The sequence below is a fragment of the Drosophila tropicalis genome, unplaced genomic scaffold, assembly GCF_018151085.1.
Source record: "Drosophila tropicalis isolate 14030-0801.00 unplaced genomic scaffold, ASM1815108v1 contig_1187, whole genome shotgun sequence".
NCBI classification, from domain to species: domain Eukaryota; kingdom Metazoa; phylum Arthropoda; class Insecta; order Diptera; family Drosophilidae; genus Drosophila; species Drosophila tropicalis.
In genome coordinates, this window is record NW_027172559.1 from 1068115 (window position 1) to 1088589 (window position 20475).

The 20475-nt window shown below is 38.0% G+C and overlaps 7 protein-coding genes across 7 annotated transcripts in view; 5 read left to right on the top strand and 2 right to left on the bottom strand.

Moving 5' to 3' along the window:
- The first annotated feature begins 2907 nt into the window (after window positions 1–2907).
- LOC137575529 (polyprenol reductase) lies at window positions 2908–4212 on the top strand. Its single transcript, XM_068288118.1, has one exon. It carries the CDS (start codon window positions 3013–3015, stop codon window positions 3985–3987), a length of 975 nt encoding a protein of 324 aa, XP_068144219.1. The 5' UTR covers window positions 2908–3012; the 3' UTR covers window positions 3988–4212.
- On the bottom strand, window positions 4165–5656 carry Ostgamma (oligosaccharide transferase gamma subunit). The gene is made up of 4 exons (XM_068288110.1): window positions 5454–5656; window positions 4622–5345; window positions 4396–4558; window positions 4165–4322 (listed from the first exon to the last, which is right to left on the bottom strand). Exons 1-4 carry the CDS (start codon window positions 5538–5540, stop codon window positions 4307–4309), a joined length of 990 nt encoding a protein of 329 aa, XP_068144211.1. The 5' UTR covers window positions 5541–5656; the 3' UTR covers window positions 4165–4306.
- Window positions 5657–5910: 254 nt separating this feature from the next.
- On the top strand, window positions 5911–7475 carry Mettl14 (methyltransferase like 14). Its single transcript, XM_068287869.1, has 3 exons — window positions 5911–6090; window positions 6182–6701; window positions 6761–7475. The coding sequence occupies exons 1-3, from the start codon at window positions 6025–6027 to the stop codon at window positions 7381–7383; spliced, it is 1209 nt and encodes a 402-aa protein (XP_068143970.1). The 5' UTR covers window positions 5911–6024; the 3' UTR covers window positions 7384–7475.
- LOC137575344 (coiled-coil domain-containing protein 97) lies at window positions 7405–8656 on the bottom strand. Its single transcript, XM_068287880.1, has one exon. The coding sequence runs from the start codon at window positions 8584–8586 to the stop codon at window positions 7534–7536; it is 1053 nt and encodes a 350-aa protein (XP_068143981.1). The 5' UTR covers window positions 8587–8656; the 3' UTR covers window positions 7405–7533.
- Window positions 8657–8899: 243 nt separating this feature from the next.
- Window positions 8900–13938, top strand: LOC137575329 (ATP-binding cassette sub-family C member 10). The gene is made up of 5 exons (XM_068287857.1): window positions 8900–9424; window positions 9481–11412; window positions 11478–12145; window positions 12214–13183; window positions 13242–13938. The coding sequence occupies exons 1-5, from the start codon at window positions 9046–9048 to the stop codon at window positions 13718–13720; spliced, it is 4428 nt and encodes a 1475-aa protein (XP_068143958.1). The 5' UTR covers window positions 8900–9045; the 3' UTR covers window positions 13721–13938.
- Window positions 13939–14087: 149 nt separating this feature from the next.
- Window positions 14088–15564, top strand: wol (Dolichyl-phosphate beta-glucosyltransferase wollknaeuel). The gene is made up of 4 exons (XM_068287795.1): window positions 14088–14306; window positions 14401–14575; window positions 14645–15041; window positions 15101–15564. The coding sequence occupies exons 1-4, from the start codon at window positions 14241–14243 to the stop codon at window positions 15441–15443; spliced, it is 981 nt and encodes a 326-aa protein (XP_068143896.1). The 5' UTR covers window positions 14088–14240; the 3' UTR covers window positions 15444–15564.
- Window positions 15565–15829: 265 nt separating this feature from the next.
- Window positions 15830–20475, top strand: part of Btk (tyrosine-protein kinase Btk29A) — a 61105-nt gene continuing 56459 nt past the window's right edge. Inside the window, exons 1-2 of the mRNA XM_068287757.1 lie at window positions 15830–16312; window positions 18803–19091. Coding sequence (XP_068143858.1) covers window positions 18828–19091 — 264 coding nt within the window. The 5' untranslated portion in view covers window positions 15830–16312; window positions 18803–18827. The remainder of the gene's footprint in view (window positions 16313–18802; window positions 19092–20475) is intronic.

Sequence of the window (20475 nt, forward strand, 5' to 3'; positions counted from 1 at the left end):
CATATGCATATATGTATTTTTATAATATTATATCATTACTATTATAATTATTATTATTATTATTATTACTATTATGTTTAAATAAAAACCCCAAACACCAAGCTAATGTTAAAATGGTCGTTAACAATTAAGTTTAAAATCATAAAATATGTTTTAGCTAAGAATTTATGTAACAAGATCATTGAGTTTCTCTCTCTCTCTATCTCTATCTCAGTCTGCTTCAGAAAACGCCAAGTTGAATATATTATTATTATTATTTTGTTCTTCAAGTGTATACAGGGTGTTGCTAAAAGAAAAACAAAAAAGAAAAGGGAAAAGACATTACATACTTAAAAAATCAATAAATAATATCACACATACAAGTTATTGTTTAAATGTATTTCGCTCAAATTTTTGTTTATTGATTAAAAAAAAAGAAACAAAAGACAAAAGATAAACACAAAATATAGAAAAATGTTACAAAAAAAAAAAAAAAACAAAAATGGACTGAACGTGAAAATATTTATATCAAAAAGGGTTAAGAAAAAAGAAAGTTAAAAACGAGTTGAATGCTCTCTCTTTCTCTCATTAACCTTATCTCAAATCTCAGCTGTTTGTTTTTTGTTTTATTTTTTGAATGCCAAAGAAAAAGAAAATTGTTAAATTTATGTTTTTAAAAGATATAACAAGAAAAGAGAATATACATAAAATACATACATACACACGCCCACCAATGCATACTATATGCTAACTGTTTCTACATAAAAAATAAAAACAAAAAACAAATAAAAAATACTGAAAAAACAAAAAAACAAAAGAAAATCAAATTGCATATAGAATTTACTGTTTTTTAAATGCAACTCTCTCAAACAAAAAAAAAAAAAATACTTTTTTCTGTATGTAAAACTGAACCTCAACTTACTGCCAACTATTTGTAGCACACACACACACACCCACACACACACACATTGTAGAACACCCTGCATATAAAACAAAAGATTTTCTGATATCATTCTTTTAGTATTTTTTTTCTTTCTAAAAGCACCATAGTTAAACTAAAAATAAACAACAACAAAAACATGGCAAATTTTCTCAGAAACTATACGCATTTAACTTGAATATTGTATTTTTTTATTACAAAGTTTTAAAACAACAACAAAAACAAAAACGATAATAACGAATAATCGTATATTAAATGTGAATGTTATTAAAAAAAAAAAAAAAAAAAAAAAACTCATTAAAACTATTATTAACAACTATGCTTTTTTATTTGATAACACAAGAAAAAAAAACCAAAATAATAACTCTCATTAATGTAATGTGTAAGTGAAAAAAAAAATACTTACCATTTAAAAAATATATACACAAATATTTTTATACATGTGGAAAAAAAAACGAAGTAGAAGAAGAGAATGCAAGTTGAAGATGAAAAAAAAACCAAATAATTAACAGAAAATGAATTCTGAAATTGGCATACATCTATATGAATTTGATATATGTATATTGATTATAAATTATACTGAAATACAAAAAAAAAAAAGAGCGAGAGAAATAACCAACAACAACAACAACAACAACAACAACTTGAAGCAAAAAAAAATAAATTTAAACAACAAAAATGAAGTCTTTTTAATGCTTAGGGGCCACAATTTTCGAAGTAATTAAAAAAAAAAAAAAAAATAAAAAATGAAATGATAAACAAACATGAAATATTATTATTATTATTATTATATTAAATATTGTATTAATTAACATTTAAAAAATGTTGTGTAACAGTAATAATGAAACAACAAAACCAGAAAACAAAAACCAAAAAAAAAAAAATTAAAAACCAACAACCAGCAAACAACCAATTGTATTGTAAGAATTTCTATTTCCATCAAACACAATAAAATTATTTTGTTTTTAATAAAAAAAAAAAAAAACATTTTTTCGGATTACATATTGGGTGCATCGGGGGATCTACATTTGGATGGAAATTACTCCCAAAAATATGCAATAAGCAGTGGAAGAATAAACTTCCTTAAAGCTTTAAAAAAAATATTTAATACTTTTTAGTTACAACTCATTTTCACTACGGCATACTTTAAGGGGCACTGTTCCCACCACTCTCGACCCTAGTTTCGCCTTTGATTGGGTATATAACTTCTTCAATAAAGATTTGACAGAAAAGGTATGTAGTACATGATCTGATGATAATTTGGAAAGTTTTAAACTGATACAACTTTTATTAATGGATCACAATTTTAGACTTCGAAATGTCAGAGCCAGCTTTCGGTGTTTTTATGCAAAAAAGCAGAAAACTTTTAGTTTGAGAATATCTATAACTTTGTGAATCGTGATGCTGTTATTTTTGAAAGATTTTTATAATTCACATATCTGTTTATGTATTAGAAGTTGAACTTTAAGTTTGCATCAAAACCTAAAAATCTAAAATTTGGCCGATTTCCGTAAAAAATGATTGTGATTTTTGTGACAATTGGCAAACATTTTATTCTCGGGATTTTTTATGAAAATCAAAATATGCATATAATTGTAATTTGAAAAAAATAAATTGACTAAACTAAATACATAAATTGATAATTTGTTGTTTATATTTGTTTTGCTTGAAAATATTACTTGATAATTGATTAATTTACATTCCAATTGATCCAAAATGTATAAAAAAAAGATAAATATTCAACAGTCAAATATTCAGAGAATAAATAAATTAATATTGAGGCATACATACATTTGTTGAGACATAAAACATTATAATCAAATGCAAACAAGCTAACAGCTAGTTAACAGAGGTCCACGATTAACAAACGGATTCAAATTTTAACGACGCCCTTTTCTTCATGTGAACAGTGTTGGTAAACATTATTTCGAAAACTATAAACAACAGCTGTTTAAAATTTGCCCTCGTTTCTTTCAGTGTGTCGTCGGCAACACTAATCAAAAATCAAAAAAAGAAAGTTGTCGAATACGGGACCTCACCATTCCGCTAATCAAAAACTTATTTTAGATTAAACGTAACATTAGACTTGTACAATGTGGTGGCTCTCTCTTATCAGCTCCCTGGAGGAGTTCATCGATAGCTACAACATTAATTTAATTCAAGTGATTTTCTTTGGATTCATCATAACTATGGTGATCTTTGGCGGTCTTATGACCCTAATAGAGTCACATTTGCCCAACAGTTTTCGTCAATGGTTTCGTTACGGCAAGCACAGCCATAAGGGAGAAGCCGATGCACTGGTCAGTCGTTTGGAGGTACCCAAAGGATGGTTCAAACATTTCTATATATTTGCCTTGGTTTGGTCTTTGTGGGCATTGTATTTGATGGTTAACTGCATCACTCGTCAGCAGGCAGCTCCAGAGTATGCCCTACGTTTCCTGGACTTTATGTGTGGTGGCTCTAGCAATCGTGTTGCCCAAGTGGACTCAAATACGGCGCTGGTTGGCACCTTATTACTAACACTACAATGTTTTCGTCGATTTTATGAAACGAATTTCGTGCAAATTTTCTCCAAACACAGTAAAATGAATCTTTCCCACTATACAGTGGGTTATATTCATTATTTTGGAGCCATTGTATCCCTGCTGTCCCACACATCCGGCTTTGTACGAGGAACTGAACCAAACGAATTCACCTTAAAGAACATTTCACTTCTCCAAGGAGTTTACATTCTAATTTTCCTGTTTTCCTGGCATCAACAATACGCTAGTAACATAATCTTGGTCAATCTGCGTAAAGATCAAAGAACGGGATCAGTGAAGACAGAGAAGCATCTATTACCCAAGGGTGGTTGGTTTAGTTTGATCTCCTCGCCACATATGTTCTTCGAAATTGTTATGTACTATTGTCTAAGCGATATATATGCACCGATTCGCACATGGAAACTGATATTCTTGTGGGTGGCCAGCAATCAAACTGTAAATGCCCTGCTCACCCATCAATGGTACAAAGAGAACTTCAAGGATTACCCGAAAAGGAGGCATGCAATTGTTCCTTATCTACTGTAAACATAAATATTTCCTACCGCTCTTGTTAGTGAATATTGTAATGAAGACTTAATCAATTAACTGTAATACTTAAATTATAATTCTTTCCGAGCTGCCTTCATTTTTTTAACCTTAAATAGCTTTAAGGTTTTTGATATGAAAAACAAAACTAAATCCTATGTAAAATATAAATAACTATTAATATGTATTTGTTTTTTTTATTAAAGTCCGTTTTTTACACACACACATACGCGTTGGGTTTTGAATTTTAACTACAAAACGATTGAGGGGGAGGAAAACGGGGAAAATTAGTGGAAAAAATCCGTGGCTGCAGTCAATTCTATTTGAACAAAAAACTGAAATGGGAAAACCGTAAAAAAATGTTTATTAAATTTTGTGGCAATGCGGTATTTAAGAATTTTAACTTACCTATAAGGATAACCCTGTGCCTTGGAACGGAATACAGAGAGCAAAAAGGAAAAGAATACCGTTAAAAGTACCAAGCCAACCATAGCCATAATACGATTTTTGTTATGACCTTTCGAGGTGCCCGATTCGATAAGCAGAATCATGCCAAGAACAATCATAGCATCTATAACAAAATAGAAGAAATATAGAAAATATATGTACATATATAGTTTGTGCTATATCTTACTCAAGAACATGACAATATAGGTCTCCACCACCAATTGGCCCTGCGACGAGCCGTGGATGTAGGCAACGCCTCCGTTCTGGGTTTTATGGACCAATGGCGGGCCACGTATATGATTCCACATTTGACCGGAGATCATGGCAAAGCAAAAGAATACGGCTATAGCGCCCCACAGGTTTTTGTTGTACAGGAATTCCAAATTATTGCGGCGTATATAAAGGAAACTGCCTGCTAAAGCCACCAGTGTAATCATAGCCACGGTGCCTGAATAATTTGGCGGCCGGAATATACGAATCGTAATATCCGTACGTTCGGCTACGAATTTTGCAATAGAATCGGCGGCAAATCCCACACGATGTATATCCATGGTATCGGCTGCTTTTGGTTTACCCTTGGCTGGGAAATGCATAAATACAGGAGCTGTGTTTAGGCGGAGCAGCTGGAACACCTCAGACCCTTCATCGAAGTCAACCATGGCAAAGAACATTTTGTTGGAATACACTGGCGAGAAGCGATACGAATTGGCCACTATTGTGAACTCATCGTGGGCATGACGACAGATCTGGCATTGACGTGACGGCGCCAGCGCCGTCAGCATTACAATCATGGAGTAATTACGCGGCGTGTTCTTCACATACTCCCGAAATTTGGGTCCATTGAAACGTAGCAGGGGCTTCTTCTGATTCATCTCCACCAGATTTTGTACCCTCTCCGACAGTGAAAGCGTCTGTAAGAATCGAAAAACATCATGTAAACCATTTAGCCGGTAATTTTAATTCTAATCCTATCCGGATGAGTTTGCCAGTGACGTGGCCAAGATAAAACAAACACAAACCTTCGGCTTTGCTTGCGCGGCTGTGTAGAAAACACAAGCCGCCAGCACAACCAATGCTCCACATAGCGTGTGGCGCAGCAGCTTCATTTCGGGAATGCCTGACTTAGTTAACTAAATTCACTAATTATTATAAAAATTTAACGTTTATAATAAAAATATGACAAATTTTCCGGCAGCGGCTCATGCAGCTGATTTGTGTGAATGGCGATTCTTTCATTCACTGTGAAACGCAAAATGTTTCGATATTTTTCACCAAAAATTGATTTTTACTATCAATTGCACATCAACTAAAGAAATCTATAAAGTGTCTATTTTATAGATCTGTAACGATTGTAATTAATAACCACTCATATTCATTTATTAAATAAAAATATTAAGCCGGTAACTTTTCACGATGGTCTTGTCATCGAGTGTCATCTCTATTAGCATTTGCAGGTGAAAATTCACTGTGACCGATATGTGTCATCGCTAATGAAAGTGACGCGGTGCAAGAGATTTTTTTTATTTGTTTTATTTGTTTAAAAATATCTGGTTTTTGTCTTCTGTTCCTATATAGGAAATAATTAATGCTATGAGCGATGTTCTCAAGAACTCGAAAGAGCGTTCCCGTAAACGTCGTATGCTTTTGGCACAAACCGTAAGTGTCCCCCTCCTTCGTCTAGACAGGGCCCTTTGAAAAACAAAGGAAAAATTTATAAAACACTTTTTTCTTCAATCTCTTTACTTAGTTTGGTCTAGAAGATGTGAATGACTTAAAAAAGGTGCTGGGAAATGTTGAAGATACAAACAACAGCCGTCAGCTTCTTAATGCCAGCGGTCAGCGGGATGAGGAAGATGCCGGATCGTCGTCCTCAAAAAAGACTCCCAGTGAAATAATATACCGGGATTCTTCAACTTTCTTGAAGGGCACACAGTCATCGAATCCTCACAATGATTACTGCCAACATTTTGTGGATACTGGACAGAGACCACAGAATTTCATACGTGATGTGGGATTGGCCGATCGTTTTGAGGAATATCCCAAGCTAAGGGAACTGATTAAATTAAAGGATAAACTGATACAGGACACTGCATCGGCTCCCATGTATCTGAAGGCAGATTTGAAAACGTTGGATGTGAAAACTTTGGGAACAAAATTCGATGTAATTCTTATAGAACCGCCATTGGAGGAATATGCCAGGGCAGCACCTTCTGTGGCAACAGTGGGCGGGGCACCGCGTGTGTTTTGGAACTGGGATGATATCCTAAGTAGATGTTTAGTTAAAGACAATGGTAATGTGTAATTAATATTGATTTCTTTTATTTAGATTTGGATGTAGGAGAAATAGCTGCGCATCGATCATTTGTCTTCCTATGGTGCGGTTCCAGCGAAGGACTTGACATGGGTAGAAATTGCCTTAAAAAGTGGGGTTTCCGACGCTGTGAGGATATTTGCTGGATACGCACCAATATCAATAAGCCCGGGCACTCTAAGCAACTGGAGCCCAAAGCTGTCTTTCAACGCACTAAAGAGCACTGCCTAATGGGAATCAAAGGCACCGTTCGAAGATCCACCGATGGTGACTTTATTCACGCTAATGTTGACATTGATTTAATCATCTCTGAGGAGGAGGAATTCGGCAGCTTTGAGAAACCCATCGAGATCTTTCACATCATTGAGCATTTCTGTTTGGGGCGTCGTCGTTTGCATTTATTCGGTCGGGACTCAAGTATCAGGCCTGGTTGGCTTACATTGGGTCCCGAGCTAACCAACTCGAATTTCAATGCAGAACTATATCAGACATATTTCGCGGAAGCTCCCGCCACGGGGTGCACAAGTCGCATTGAAATGTTGAGGCCCAAGAGTCCGCCGCCTAATAGTAAGGTGTTGCGCGGACGTGGACGCGGTTTTCCACGCGGCGGTGGTAGTGGACGTGGTCGACCTAGATAAAAGGACAACAAGTGGCATAAATACTTTCTCAAATTGCATGTATTTCTAGGTTTAAGCTAAAAGATTGATTAAAAGCTAACAAATAAGACCAATTGGGATTAAGATATGATGGTGGGATGTATCACGCCTCCAGTCGGAATTTCTTAAATCCTAAGAATGTTGTAGACTTGGATGCTGTTGCAGATGTCGCATGTAAATATCAAGTTCATCCTCGCTAGAGGAAACGTCACCTGCATTTTGTTCACTAGCCATTTCGACTTGTTCAACCGGATCCTCGTCCTCATCAAAATATGCATCTTCCTCGTCTTGTTCGATTTGCTTGAGATCGTCAAAGATTGCATTATCATCGACAGCTGTATAGTCAAAATCCGAATCCTCTCCGCTTAAGAAACGTTCTTGCATTAGGCTCATAAATTCATTGCGCAGCAGTTCTCGCTCGGCTGGATTATAGTACTCAGGTGTGGAGATTTTTGGCAAATGTTTTATCGTGGACGTGGAGCAGGCAACAGGTTCGTCGTCATCGAAACCACCCCATTGACTCCGACAATTCACTGGTACTTCATCCTCTACCTCCTCCACTTTCTCCTTTATTTCCAATGATTCGTTTTCTCTGCCTTCTAGCAATTCTTCCCGCTGTTTCTGTTCCAAGGTATGCATTAAAATACCCGAAAATGTTGTATTTCTGACATCATAGGTATCTCTAGCCTTTTTTTCTTCTTCTGTCATATATTGGCCCACTAGCTCCTGGTAGAGATCTGGAGCACGTTGCATCATTTCGTGCTCACTAAAGTATTCTCCTTTCTGGATCAAATCCTGCATTGCATGATAGCGACGATTCTTTACGCATACGGAACGTGTGGTAAGCTTTCGCTGAAAGTCATCCAAGAGCAGACACATCTCGTCCAGGCTTTCGTCGATTTTAAATGGTTCCCCAATGCCCAGAGACTGAAAGTCATTCAGTTGTGGTGCAGTCATGTATCGGCCAAAACGTATTAGGAAATTCTCTCGGTTTTTACAAAAAACTTCCTTAGCAATTTCCTGTTTTTCCTCCGACTGAAGTTCAGGATCATCGATTTGTTGAGATTTGAATGTAATCTGACAATTAGCAGCTAAAGATTTGAATATGTCTAGCAGTTGTGTAGGTAACCCAGTTGATTCCGCTGGCTGTGGACTTAAAGCCTCAGCATCGTCGCCTGTGGTCATCTTGTTAAATATGTAAATACGCCAGTGGGACTTGTAATTGTAAACAAATGCAGCTTAAGATATTTATCGACCAGTTATCGATAACTGTGTCTCCTTGTAATGCGACAATTTTATCGAACGTATTTTAAAAGTTGAAATCTACATTTATATGCTTCGAATCGGAAAAGAATCTATATCTATCTAAGTTGCTTCCAATTACAAGTGTAATTGCTGGGCAGTTGTCGATTACCAATGTTGTGTTAATCATTTAATCAAACTTACATATGATTGGTAATCGTATTATCGCTAAATCAGCTGTTTGGCGGTTTCGGTTTATCACAGTAAATTGGAAAGGGTTTCCCAATTTTGTTGCTCTTTGTTTATCACTTCTCGCGCAATAAATATGCTAGAGCTAGAGTGATGACTAAGCGCCATCTAATTAAATAGCGTAACAAAGAAAATATTTACGACATTTTCATCATGCCGTTCGCCTCTACGGATATCGATTGGAGCAATTTGTCATGGAACTGGACACAATTCTGTCCGACTGGCCTGAAGCCTTTTGCCAACGATACGAATGATTTGTTACCCTGTTTCCAGAAGACTCTGCTTCAGTTGCCAGTGTATACGATATTTGCAGCATTATCCGCCTACTATTTTGGTATACAAACGAACTCGAAAGTTATAGCAAGAAATCAAAGGCAGTTGCAGGTCTTGGCATTACGAACATTTGTCACGATTATATTGGGTCTGCTGCCTGTGGTTAAAATCTTCGTGTTCCACAATGCAAGCGTTGATCTCTATGCGGTGGATGTGTTGGTGGTCTGTGCCGAATGCATAATGTGGGCGGTGCATTACGGTAAGTGAGCAAAAGAGACTTCATTTTCATTTTTCTCATATGATTTCATTGTCTAGGATATCTTCTCAATTCCCGTCATAATGGTGAACTCAGTAATCGTGGCCCATTGCTGATAAATGTCGTCTGGCTGTGTGTTGTAGTCCTGGATGGTGTTTGGCTTCGCACAAGTCTTAATTTTACTTGGTGGCCCTGGAGTCTGGGCACTTTCGTATGTGATCTAATTTACGGTTTAACATTGTTGCCCCGCGGAAATGCCGTATACGTTGCCCTCTCGCAAACTGCAGCCGCCAATCGGGAACAAGAGGCCTTACTGTCGAATCGTTACACATACTTTCAATTTGATTTCAATGAGGCTCACCTCGGACATGCCCAGGATGAGGCAAATTGGCTCTCTAGGTTTTTATTCCATTGGGTCAATCCATTGATTTCCAAAGGAGTCGCTGGCAAGTTAAAGAAAATTGAAGATCTCTTTGATCTACCAGATGTCTTAAATGTCACGCGTCTTAGTGAGAGACTTCATTCGGCTTTAAATCATTCGAATAGTTTATGGCGAGCCTTGCACAGATGCTTTGGACTGGAATTTTATGTAATTGGCATACTAAGACTTATAGCCGATCTGAGTGGTTTTGCAGGACCTCTGCTCTTGGGTGGACTCTTGAGACAACAAGGCGAGGAGGCAAATGCCCATGGAAAGGCTTACTATTATGCTTTGGGTCTATTTCTGAGCACTTTGCTGTCCGCCTTGTGTGCCACACACTTTGATTGGCGTATGGCTATGGTCAGCCTGAAGATGCGTGTGGGCGTGGTTAATGCCATTTATCGCAAAGCACTGGAGGCTCGTGGTCTACATGAGGCCAAACCGGATATTCTAAATCTCATGTCAACTGATACAGATCGCATAGTGAATTCCTGCATTAGCTTTCATTTCTTTTGGAGCATTCCCTTCAAACTGTTTACCACATTGTACCTGCTCTACACACAATTGGGAGCTGCCTTTTTGGCTGGTGTAGCCTTTGCCGCTCTCTTGATACCGATTAACCGCTGGCTAGCCAAGCGTATTGGCATCTATTCTACTGGTCTAATGGAGGCCAAAGATGGTCGTTTGTCGGCCACCACGGAAACCATGCAGGGAGCCAAACAAATCAAAATCAATTCTTGGGAGGATATATTCATTACGAAGATACGTGGACTGCGGCAAAAGGAATTAAGATTTCTAGGAAAGCGAAAATATTTGGATGCTATGTGCGTATATTTTTGGGCCACAACTCCAATCTTGATGTGCCTACTGACCTTTGGTGTATCCGTTTTGATGGGCCAACAATTGATAGCTTCGACGACGTATACCAGTGTAGCCTTGCTATATATGCTGATTGGTCCATTGAATGCATTTCCTTGGGTGCTCAATGGTCTAATCGAGGCATGGGTATCGATAAAGCGAGTGCAACAATTATTGAATGTGCCTGATCTTGATTATTCCAGTTACTATAATCCCATTATAAAGGGCACCGGACGTGGAGGAGATGGCGAAGCTCCCAGTGTTTTACAGATGAAGGGCGCATCATTTGCCCATGACCAAGATGAGAATCATAGTGGCTTTAAACTAGAGAATATCAATGTGGATATTAAGGCTGGTCAATTGATATGCATTGAAGGACCTGTGGGTGGCGGCAAAAGCAGTTTTCTAGCCGCCATTGTCGCAAGCAATCGGCTCCTTGATGGTGAATTTTGTGTCCAGGAATTGACAACGGGATTCGGTTATGTTAGCCAAACGCCTTGGCTACAACGTGGCACCATAAGGGATAACATAGTGTGGGGCGGAAACTTCGATGAGCAATGGTATAAGACTGTGATTCATGCCTGTGCTCTGGAAGAAGATATCAAAGCTCTTGGTGGCGATCATTTGGGCATAGGTGAAAACGGACGAACTCTATCTGGTGGACAGAGAGCGCGCGTGGCGTTGGCAAGAGCCGTCTACCAGGATAAGAAAAGTGAGTGGACGGTTTTACCTAAGTCTTAGTTATATCTATTTCTTCAAATCTTTATCCATTTCTAGTTTATCTTCTGGATGACATACTCTCCGCTGTGGATGCACATGTGGCCAATCATATAATCAAATATTGCATCTTACGTTTGCTAAAAAACAAAACTCGCATTATTGTAACCCGAAGCTTTAAACTCTTCTTTCATGCAAATCAAATTCTTTCAATGGAAGCTGGTCAAATGCGTCCAAGTGACTATATGACCGAAAGCATTGATTTCAGCGAGGACGATGACGATGAGGTGGAGGAGAAGCAAAACGGGATAGACTCCATAGCGAATGCAGAGGATAAGCAGAGTGTGGACAGTTTGCTTCTGGAAGAATCCCGCGAGTATGGACATCTTTCGAGCAACGTTTTTGCTTGCTACTGGCAAGCAGTGAGCACTCCATTAGCTCTAACTGTACTCCTGTTTGTGGTATTGATGCAACTAACACGAAATCTCAGTGATGCATGGTTGGCACATTGGGTCACAGAGACCACTCTTGATCCACACCCAAATGATACGTCACTGGAGCATAAATTGGGTGATGCGGGACATACAACTGGATTTTATTTGGGAATATTTGCTGGCATTGCGGTTACCAACTCGATAGTTACTCTTGTACGAGCATTTCTCTTCGCCTATGCTGGAATCAAGGCGGCCATCTACATGCACGAGCTGCTGCTTAAACGGGTGATGTTTGTGAGTAATCCAGGAGATTATCTTCTAAAACGATTTGCTTAACTAACCTCGGGTTTTTCTCTTGTTAGGCAAAATTTAATTTCTTCGACATAACATCGGTGGGACGTATACTGAATCGCTTCTCATCCGATACCAACACTGTGGACGATTCACTGCCCTTTATTCTCAACATTTTACTAGCCCAACTAGTGGGATTGATAGGAGCGTTATTTGTCTCACTGTATGCCATGCCATGGCTGGGTCTAGTAGTTGTACCCATGGTTCCCATTTATTTAAATCTTCAACAACGCTATCGACACGCGTCGAGGGACATTAAGCGATTATCAAGCAATGCCATGTCACCTCTTTACACGCATTTTACCGAAACTCTTCAGGGCCTGACTACCATAAGGAGCATGCGAGCCAGTCCCCGGTTTCAGCGTGACTTTCAGGCGAAACTGGAGGAAAGTATTAAGGCCCAATTAACGCAGTCGGCTGCTCAGCAATGGTTGGCGTTACGTCTGCAGCTGCTTGGCGCTTTGCTTGTTGGTGGAGCCGGATTGTTGGCTGCCATTACAGCCTCTCACACGACAAATCCCGGCCTGGTGGGTCTTTGCATCTCTTACGCTTTATCCATAACCGGACAGTTGGGAGATCTTCTGCATGCCATGGCCGAGACAGAGCAAGAACTGGTTGCTGTGGAGCGTATAAATCAATATCTGCAATTGGAGGGCGAGCAAAATGCAGAGGGTAATGCAGAGGCACCGTTTGGCTGGCCGGCTCAGGGAGTTATTAGTTATACAGACGTCGAACTTAGTTATAGGGAACACCTTTCACCAGCCCTAAAAGGTATTAGCTTTCAAACGGAAGCTTTTGAACGGATTGGTATTGTGGGACGCACTGGAGCTGGGAAAACATCGATTCTGGCTGCACTACTTCGTGTCGCGCCACTTAATCAAGGTGAAATACGATTGGATCACGTGAATCTACGTACTTTGCCACTGCATACGCTGAGGGAGCGTGTGGGAGTCATCACCCAAGAGCCATTCCTCTTTGAGGGTAAGTGAAATGCAATAAAAATATTTCATAAATTCTTCAAGTTTTTATCATTTAACAGGTACTGTTCGTGAAAATCTTGATCCTCGTCATGGTTTCTATGACTCGGAGATTTGGCATGCCGTGAAGAATTCTCCTGCAGCCACCCTGCTGGTTCAACAGCTGGGTGGACTTGATGGTCAGGTGGATAAGTGCGGCAATAACCTTTCGGCCGGACAAAAGCAGCTACTTTGCTTAGCTCGAGCTTTGCTTAAAAATGCCAAAGTTGTGTGCATTGATGAGGGAACTTCCAATCTGGACGATGAGTCCGATCTGTGCATGCAACAGGCTTTGCGAAGTGCCTTTAAAAGCTGTACTTTACTATTTATTGCCCATCGTTTGCGTGGTCTACAGGCCATGGATCGTATCCTAGTTCTAGAAGATGGACGAATCTGTGAAGAGGGCAAGCCTATGGAATTGGCTGCAAATACATCCAGCATTTTCCATGACATGCTACGCGCTCAGAATATAAATCCAGGTGATTTCACCAAAGCGAATTAAGCTGTGTGTAATTGTTGTACAATACGATTTTATTTATTATTTTTTATCTATTGACTTATGTGTAGTTTAGAATTTAACTATTCGATTAATTTAACAGGCTTTGTTTTGCAATTATTCTTGTACAAATGTTTTTCTTTTTTTCATAAAACTAATATCAGCCTACCTAAATATAATGAAATTTTTAATTTAGATTTGTCTATAAATAAGGCCAAAATAAAGTGGTTTAATTTACCCGCAAAGAAAATATTAGAGTTTAAGTTACGCGCCAAATAAACAACAGTTTGGCAACGGCTTAATTCATTAAAAATATCGCGTTTGCCAACACTGAACTCCAAATTAGCCGATATTCCGCCGTTTTACACTTTCCAACATTGAAACTGCGAGAACTGTTTACTTTATCAGCGGCCGCCGAAAACTTTAAAATTAATACGTATACGTGGCTTTTGATTGAGTCACATTAATCGAACGAAGTTATGTTTGTTTTGAGATAGCTTTTTATCACAATTCATTCGTTTACACCATGTTGGCCTGTTTACTGCAACTTTGCTACTATTCGGTAGCTGTGATTGCAGTCGGCGTGTTGTTGGTATGTTAATAGAACACACACACTCACGAACAATATTTACTTCTGCACGAATTGTACAACTGATGACTTTGATTTTTTATTTTATTCCATTCAGGGAATAATCGTGCTGCTGTGTAAGACAAAGCCATATCCCAATATAGTGAGGCACAAGGATGAAGAAACATTTTTAGATCCAAAGACAATTAAAAATGTGGATTTTCCTAGTATAGAAGAGCCGCCCACCTTGGAATTGAGTGTGATAGTGCCTGCATATAATGAGGAGAAGCGATGTATGATGGAGTACATTTAATGAGTAATCTATCACATGATAATTTGATTTGTATTTTTACACATTTTAGTGCCTACCATGCTGGATGAGTGTCTGGCCTTCCTAGAGGAGAAGAGCAAAAAGGATTCCACTTTTACCTATGAAGTTATTATAGTCAGCGATGGTAGCAGTGATGCCACAGTTTCTGTGGCCCTCAAGTATTCCAAACAATTTGGCGCTGAAAAAGTTCGTGTTATGGAACTGGTAGAGAATCGCGGTAAAGGCGGAGCTGTGCGTCTGGGTGTGCTAAGCGCTCGTGGTCGTCAATTGCTTTTTGCCGATGCTGATGGGGCCACCAAGTTCCCGGATTATGATAAACTAGCCGAGGCTCTAAATGCTCTGGCCCCCGAATGGCGCAATGATGGATTAGCCGTAGGCTCTCGTGCCCACTTGGAAGATGAATCTATAGCTTCAAGGAGTTTTATACGGTAAGTCAAATAAAACACCAAATTCCTGAAACTTATGATGATTTAATTTTCTCGAGCAGCACCGTTCTGATGCATGGTTTTCATATGCTCGTCTGGCTTTTTGCTGTACGTTCTGTACGGGACACACAATGCGGATTTAAGCTATTCACCCGATCTACGGCGCGCAAACTATTTGCCAGTCTTCACGTACAGCGTTGGGCCTTTGATGTAGAGCTACTTTTTATAGCCGAACGCCTTAAGTTGCCCATGGCAGAGGTTGCTGTGCGCTGGACCGAAATCGATGGCTCAAAATTGTCACCTTTTTGGTCGTGGTTACAAATGGGCATGGACTTAGTGATGATTTGGGTGCGTTATTTGGTGGGTGCCTGGCGCATTGCTGCCATCCAAAAAAAGGAAAACTAAACTAACCTTAGGCAATGCCTTTATTTCTCTATGCAGAATGCATTTTTGTTTCGAAAATAGTAGATGTAAGGCTTTACAAAGTGAAAGAAAAAAATATAATTAATTTATTAAGTGCACAGTATTTTTGACTAAATTATTAAAAATCATTGACGGCAAGAATGTAGTTTAAAATTGCTCCACGGCTGGAAATTCTTCATGTGTTTACCTGGACCATTCTCCGTATACATATATTGGTTGTATCAAGATAATATTAATTTAAAATAGTTTAGTTACTTCATATCGAAATTTAATTTATCAGTTATCGATTGCGCGCGTAAAAAAGAAAACTATGCAAAACAATGTTGCCTATAACACTTATCGATAACAAAATCAGCCGACTCAAATGTGAGACGGCATATATAACGTAGACATTTCTTTTATCTTATTCAATTTTAAATTCTGTAAAGTCGCTGCGTCGGCGCGGTCCGCTTAGTTCGTTGGAACTTCGAAATGTTTATGTATAAATAATGTTAAATAATAATAAACCGAAAACATAAACAATAGCGGTATATGGCAATGAAATCTTTTATTTCCCGGAATTCCTGTTGCCTGTTGCGCGTGTGCTAATGTTAGTGGGAGTACGAGTGCTTGTGTGTGTGTGTGCCTTCAATATTGTTTACCAAGCCGGTCGGTCAGATTGGTCAAAATTGTTGTGCGCCACGCTTCAAACGAAAGTGATTTATTGTTGTTGTTATTAGTTAAAGCTCAATTGTAATAATTGTTGTTGTTGTCGTTGTTACACTGTGCCGGCTGTTCCTGCTGTTCGATTGTGTTGGTGGAAGAGGGAAAGGGGCGGCAAGTCACCGAGTTCAAATTGCTTAATCAACGGGGTAAGTGTTGGCACAGTAATCGTCTATTTTTTTTCATTCTCATTCTCTATCTCTTCTTGCCCGTCTATCCTTTCCTATTGCTATCTCTTTTACACTAATGCACGACTCAGATTACATAGCCTCGGTCTTTGTTTTATCAGCATTAACAAGCTGGGCTTTGACTAGAATTTTGCTGATAAGCCTCTAATCGGTATGAATAAAAAAGAAAAGAAATTCTGACTTGAATTGCATTCCAATTTGAAATACACTTTGCAAAGGTCAATTGCGCCCACGCAGCTGCAAAACATTTGTCTGACTCTTCTTTCTTTTTGTTATTTTTATTTTCTTGCTTTTGTTTTGTTGCCTAGATCAGCAAAAAAAAAAGAAGAAAATTAAAAAAAAAACAACAAAATTTGCGTGGCGAAATTCAAAGTCGTTCGAAACGAGTTACCAGACCACGCCCGCTGCCACCATACATGCATATATATCCAGCAAAAAGTCTTCGTGGCTCCAAAAGATTTATGCATGTACACACTCACAAACACACACATGTGCCTTTTGCCATCCTTTTTCGTACCTTCTACACTGTCATCACCAATGGGGTATAATAGACGCACATATTTAACAGAATGCAGTGATTAGAATGTGCAATCATGTAAATTTTATTTGAAGCAGCATTAACAATGATTTAAAATACAATGAAATTAAAATAAAATATTAAGTATTAAGAGGTTGTTCCCTCTTTAAAAACATGAAATAACTATAGGCGTTTTTTAGGCAATTTTTATCTCAACCTAATATTAATCATTTTAAATATTTAATTATTGATAATTTTTAAGCTTCTTAAGATTCGGCACTGTACAAGCAAAAATGTTTTATAAAAGTATCCTGAATTTGTTTTTAATTAAATAAAATATTTGTCCTTGATTCTATTGAATTTAATTGTCAAAGATATGCTGATACGATTACAGGGTATCTTGCAGTTGTCACCTCCCATTAAATGTATGAAATTTTCTTGTTTTTGTTGTTGCTGTTGATGTGCGCCTTCGCCGTGTTTATTTTATTACTTATGGCAATGCGCGTCGAGCTCAAGAGTCTCGCTTTTGGAGCGTCGGCTCCTCTGCTTGATTAAAGTGCCATGGTTGAATGGACAAAAAGGGAAAAGGCAGAGTGAGGCGGTCATACAGTTGCGGGCGTTGTTATTGTTGCTGCTTTTATGCATTTGTCGCTTTTGTTTTGTTTCTTTGCCATTGGCTCAGACATTTTCAGTTCTCTTTATGCGTCAACAGGAGCGAATTGTATGTTTTCTTTGTTGATTCTGCTAGAATCATTTTTGAAACGTTATAACAGCGATTTTGATCAATTGGTTATCTATAGGTAAATATATATTAACTTTATGTATGCTACGAAAATCTTAGACATCCTTAGAGAAGATTATGAAGGAATATTTCGCCCCCAGGCAAAGATTTGCCCTTGAAATAGCATCATAAGCATCCTATAACACCCATCCCCCAAGCATCCCAAAACAATTTCATCCAATTTTTTGAGCATTATTATTTTATAAAGATACAAATTCCATTACGATTTTTTTAAGAACCCACAACTTTTTTTCAACAGGACTTTATTTCCTTCAATATTTTGAAAATTTTCGAGTAAAAGTATGGATATTTTAAAACTGTGGAAAAATATTAATGTGGCACCGTGCAATTGCTTTAGAGTTGGTTTCAGGTCGATTCTGTCGTTATAGATCTTGATCTGCAAAGTTATATATCAAATTAAAATAAAAAGAAGTCATGTTATTGGCTCAAAGAGTGGCCAAAGAGAAAAGGTCTTACCCACAGCACTGTCTTTTAAAAATTAGTAAACTTTCATTTAAATTTATAAAATACCAGCCCTCATTTTTGAGGGCCCAGTGCAGGTTTTGGAGGCGCGCTTTGCTCCTATTTACTTGGCTTTTTTTTTCATTGTGGTTTTTGTTGAAGTGTGATAATTCCAGAAGAGAGAGAGCTACAGTCGACTGATGGTGGCAACTCCTACAGTGGCGTTCAACGAGCCGTTTGTTTGTGTACACGGCTCGCTTCGCGGCAATATTCTTCTTATTCTTGAAATATTAATCCTTTAATCAGTTTGCTGTAACTGGTTTGCTTAAGCTACCCAAGGTCATCCAGTGATCATCAACATTGTCTGGTCAAGTCAAGTTTTTCTGTCCCGTCTACTCTTTAGATCTTGGCTAATTAATTGTCCATTTAATCGCTCGATTTGCTGCCATCTTCACAACTGATTGATGTCAGAAACGGAGAGGGGACCAGGCGACTTCAGAACTAGTGATGTTCCACGGTCAATAACTTTTCGCTCACCCACGCCCACTTAAGTTGATTTATGAGCCTATATTTGAGGTGTTGTAATCCAGCAAATTTTTTTGGTGTTTCATATTTGGAATTAACACATTAACATGATTTCTTTAACCAAAATGTTTGCTAATCTTTTAAATTTTCGATATTTCTTTTGCAGACCTCTTTCTCTCTTTCTCTCTAAGATGCTTAGCTCCAACAAGATGCAGCGAAATAATGTTCATGGCCATAATGGTAGCATTAAGTCGTCAGCCTCACTGCGTTCCAGCAGCAAATCCTTTCAAGCCAAAATGGATAAAATGTCCGAGCATCTATATGATATTATAAAAAGCGGTTCGATGGTGAAACGGGCACAAAATAAAAAACGCTTCACACCTGTCAATTACAAACATCGTTGGTTTGAGTTGACAAAACGAACACTCTGCTATTTCGATACAGATAATGTAGACGTAAGTATAAATCAAAATTACACTACAACTTAAAATAAGTATATTTTATTTTTTAACTTTTTATAAAGTAATCCCATTATTGGGCACAGCTTGTTGTCTCAAAAATCGGAAAGTAAAATGAAACTTTTTTGTTTAGCTTTAACCGAAACTTTTTTTTCCCACCAAAACCTGTTTGTTATCCGGGTCGTTTGTTAACCGAGGATTCACTGTATTTTCATATAAACATATGTACATTGTACATATGTATATTAACAGCTACATTTTCATGTTTTAAATTCGTTAACTTATGGCTTTATGTTTTAGGTAAAAACTAAATTTTTGAAGTTAATCGATTTTAAAAGAGTTAAAAGGAAATAAAGTGGAATCCCAAAGGATTAATATGACAAACTTTTTAGTTTTGGATAAGCAAGTTTTGTATTGCAATAAGTGGAGATAATTAAGAAGAATATTGAAATTTATTTCTCAAATCTGGAAAAACTTTTCAACTCTCGTTATATCCAAATAAAAAACAATATGTATTTTAGATCCTTATATGCCTGATATCCATAAGGAAAGAATCAGTTAGAAGATTATATGATAAATTGGACTTGATACAAAGAAAAAACCAAAAGGGCAGACAAAAAAGAAAAGAAGAGGATGGGAGAGAGAGAGATAGAGAGACTTTCATTATTATTCATATTCAAGTATGCGTTTCATCTCGTCGTCATGGTTTCGTCATTTATTGCGTCGTTATTATGGCACCTACCGGCTTAAGGGCTGCAGGGGATGGATGGAAGGTGTGCCTAGAGCGTGTGTGGGACGGGGTGGTAATAGTGGATGGTGGGGGTGATGTCTCAGTTAGTCTTTTATATCCAGTCTAGGCAGCAGCTGCCCGAAAAAGGCTTTGGCGGTTTCACGTTTTCTCGTTTCAAAACAAATGCCGCATTCGGCTCAGCATCGCATGGAGTTAGTTGCATGGATTCACTTCCAGTCTACAAACATTGAATGGAAACCTTTTTCATTTGCAGCAAGCAGCTGTTTATCAACCGGCAAAGGCACACACATAAAAAAAAACCACCCCCCTCAGATGGCTGTGTAGAGTTTTCCATTTGTCTATCCCATTCTGTTCTTCCAATTGGAAAGTGTTTCCCTCACACACACACACACACACACACACATGCATCCTGGATGAAATGCGAGTGTGTGTGTGTATGTGTGTGTCAGCAAAACGAAGTTCACTGCCCGTGTTTGGTCCTTCGTAACTGGAGTTTCAACCGCTGCCTCATCGCGTTTGGACGTGTATTAGAATTTCTGTTTAACCGATTTTTATCCCACAAATTTTATTCGCATCAACTTATATATTTAATTAAATATTTAAATAAAATATATAAAATTATTTCAATTT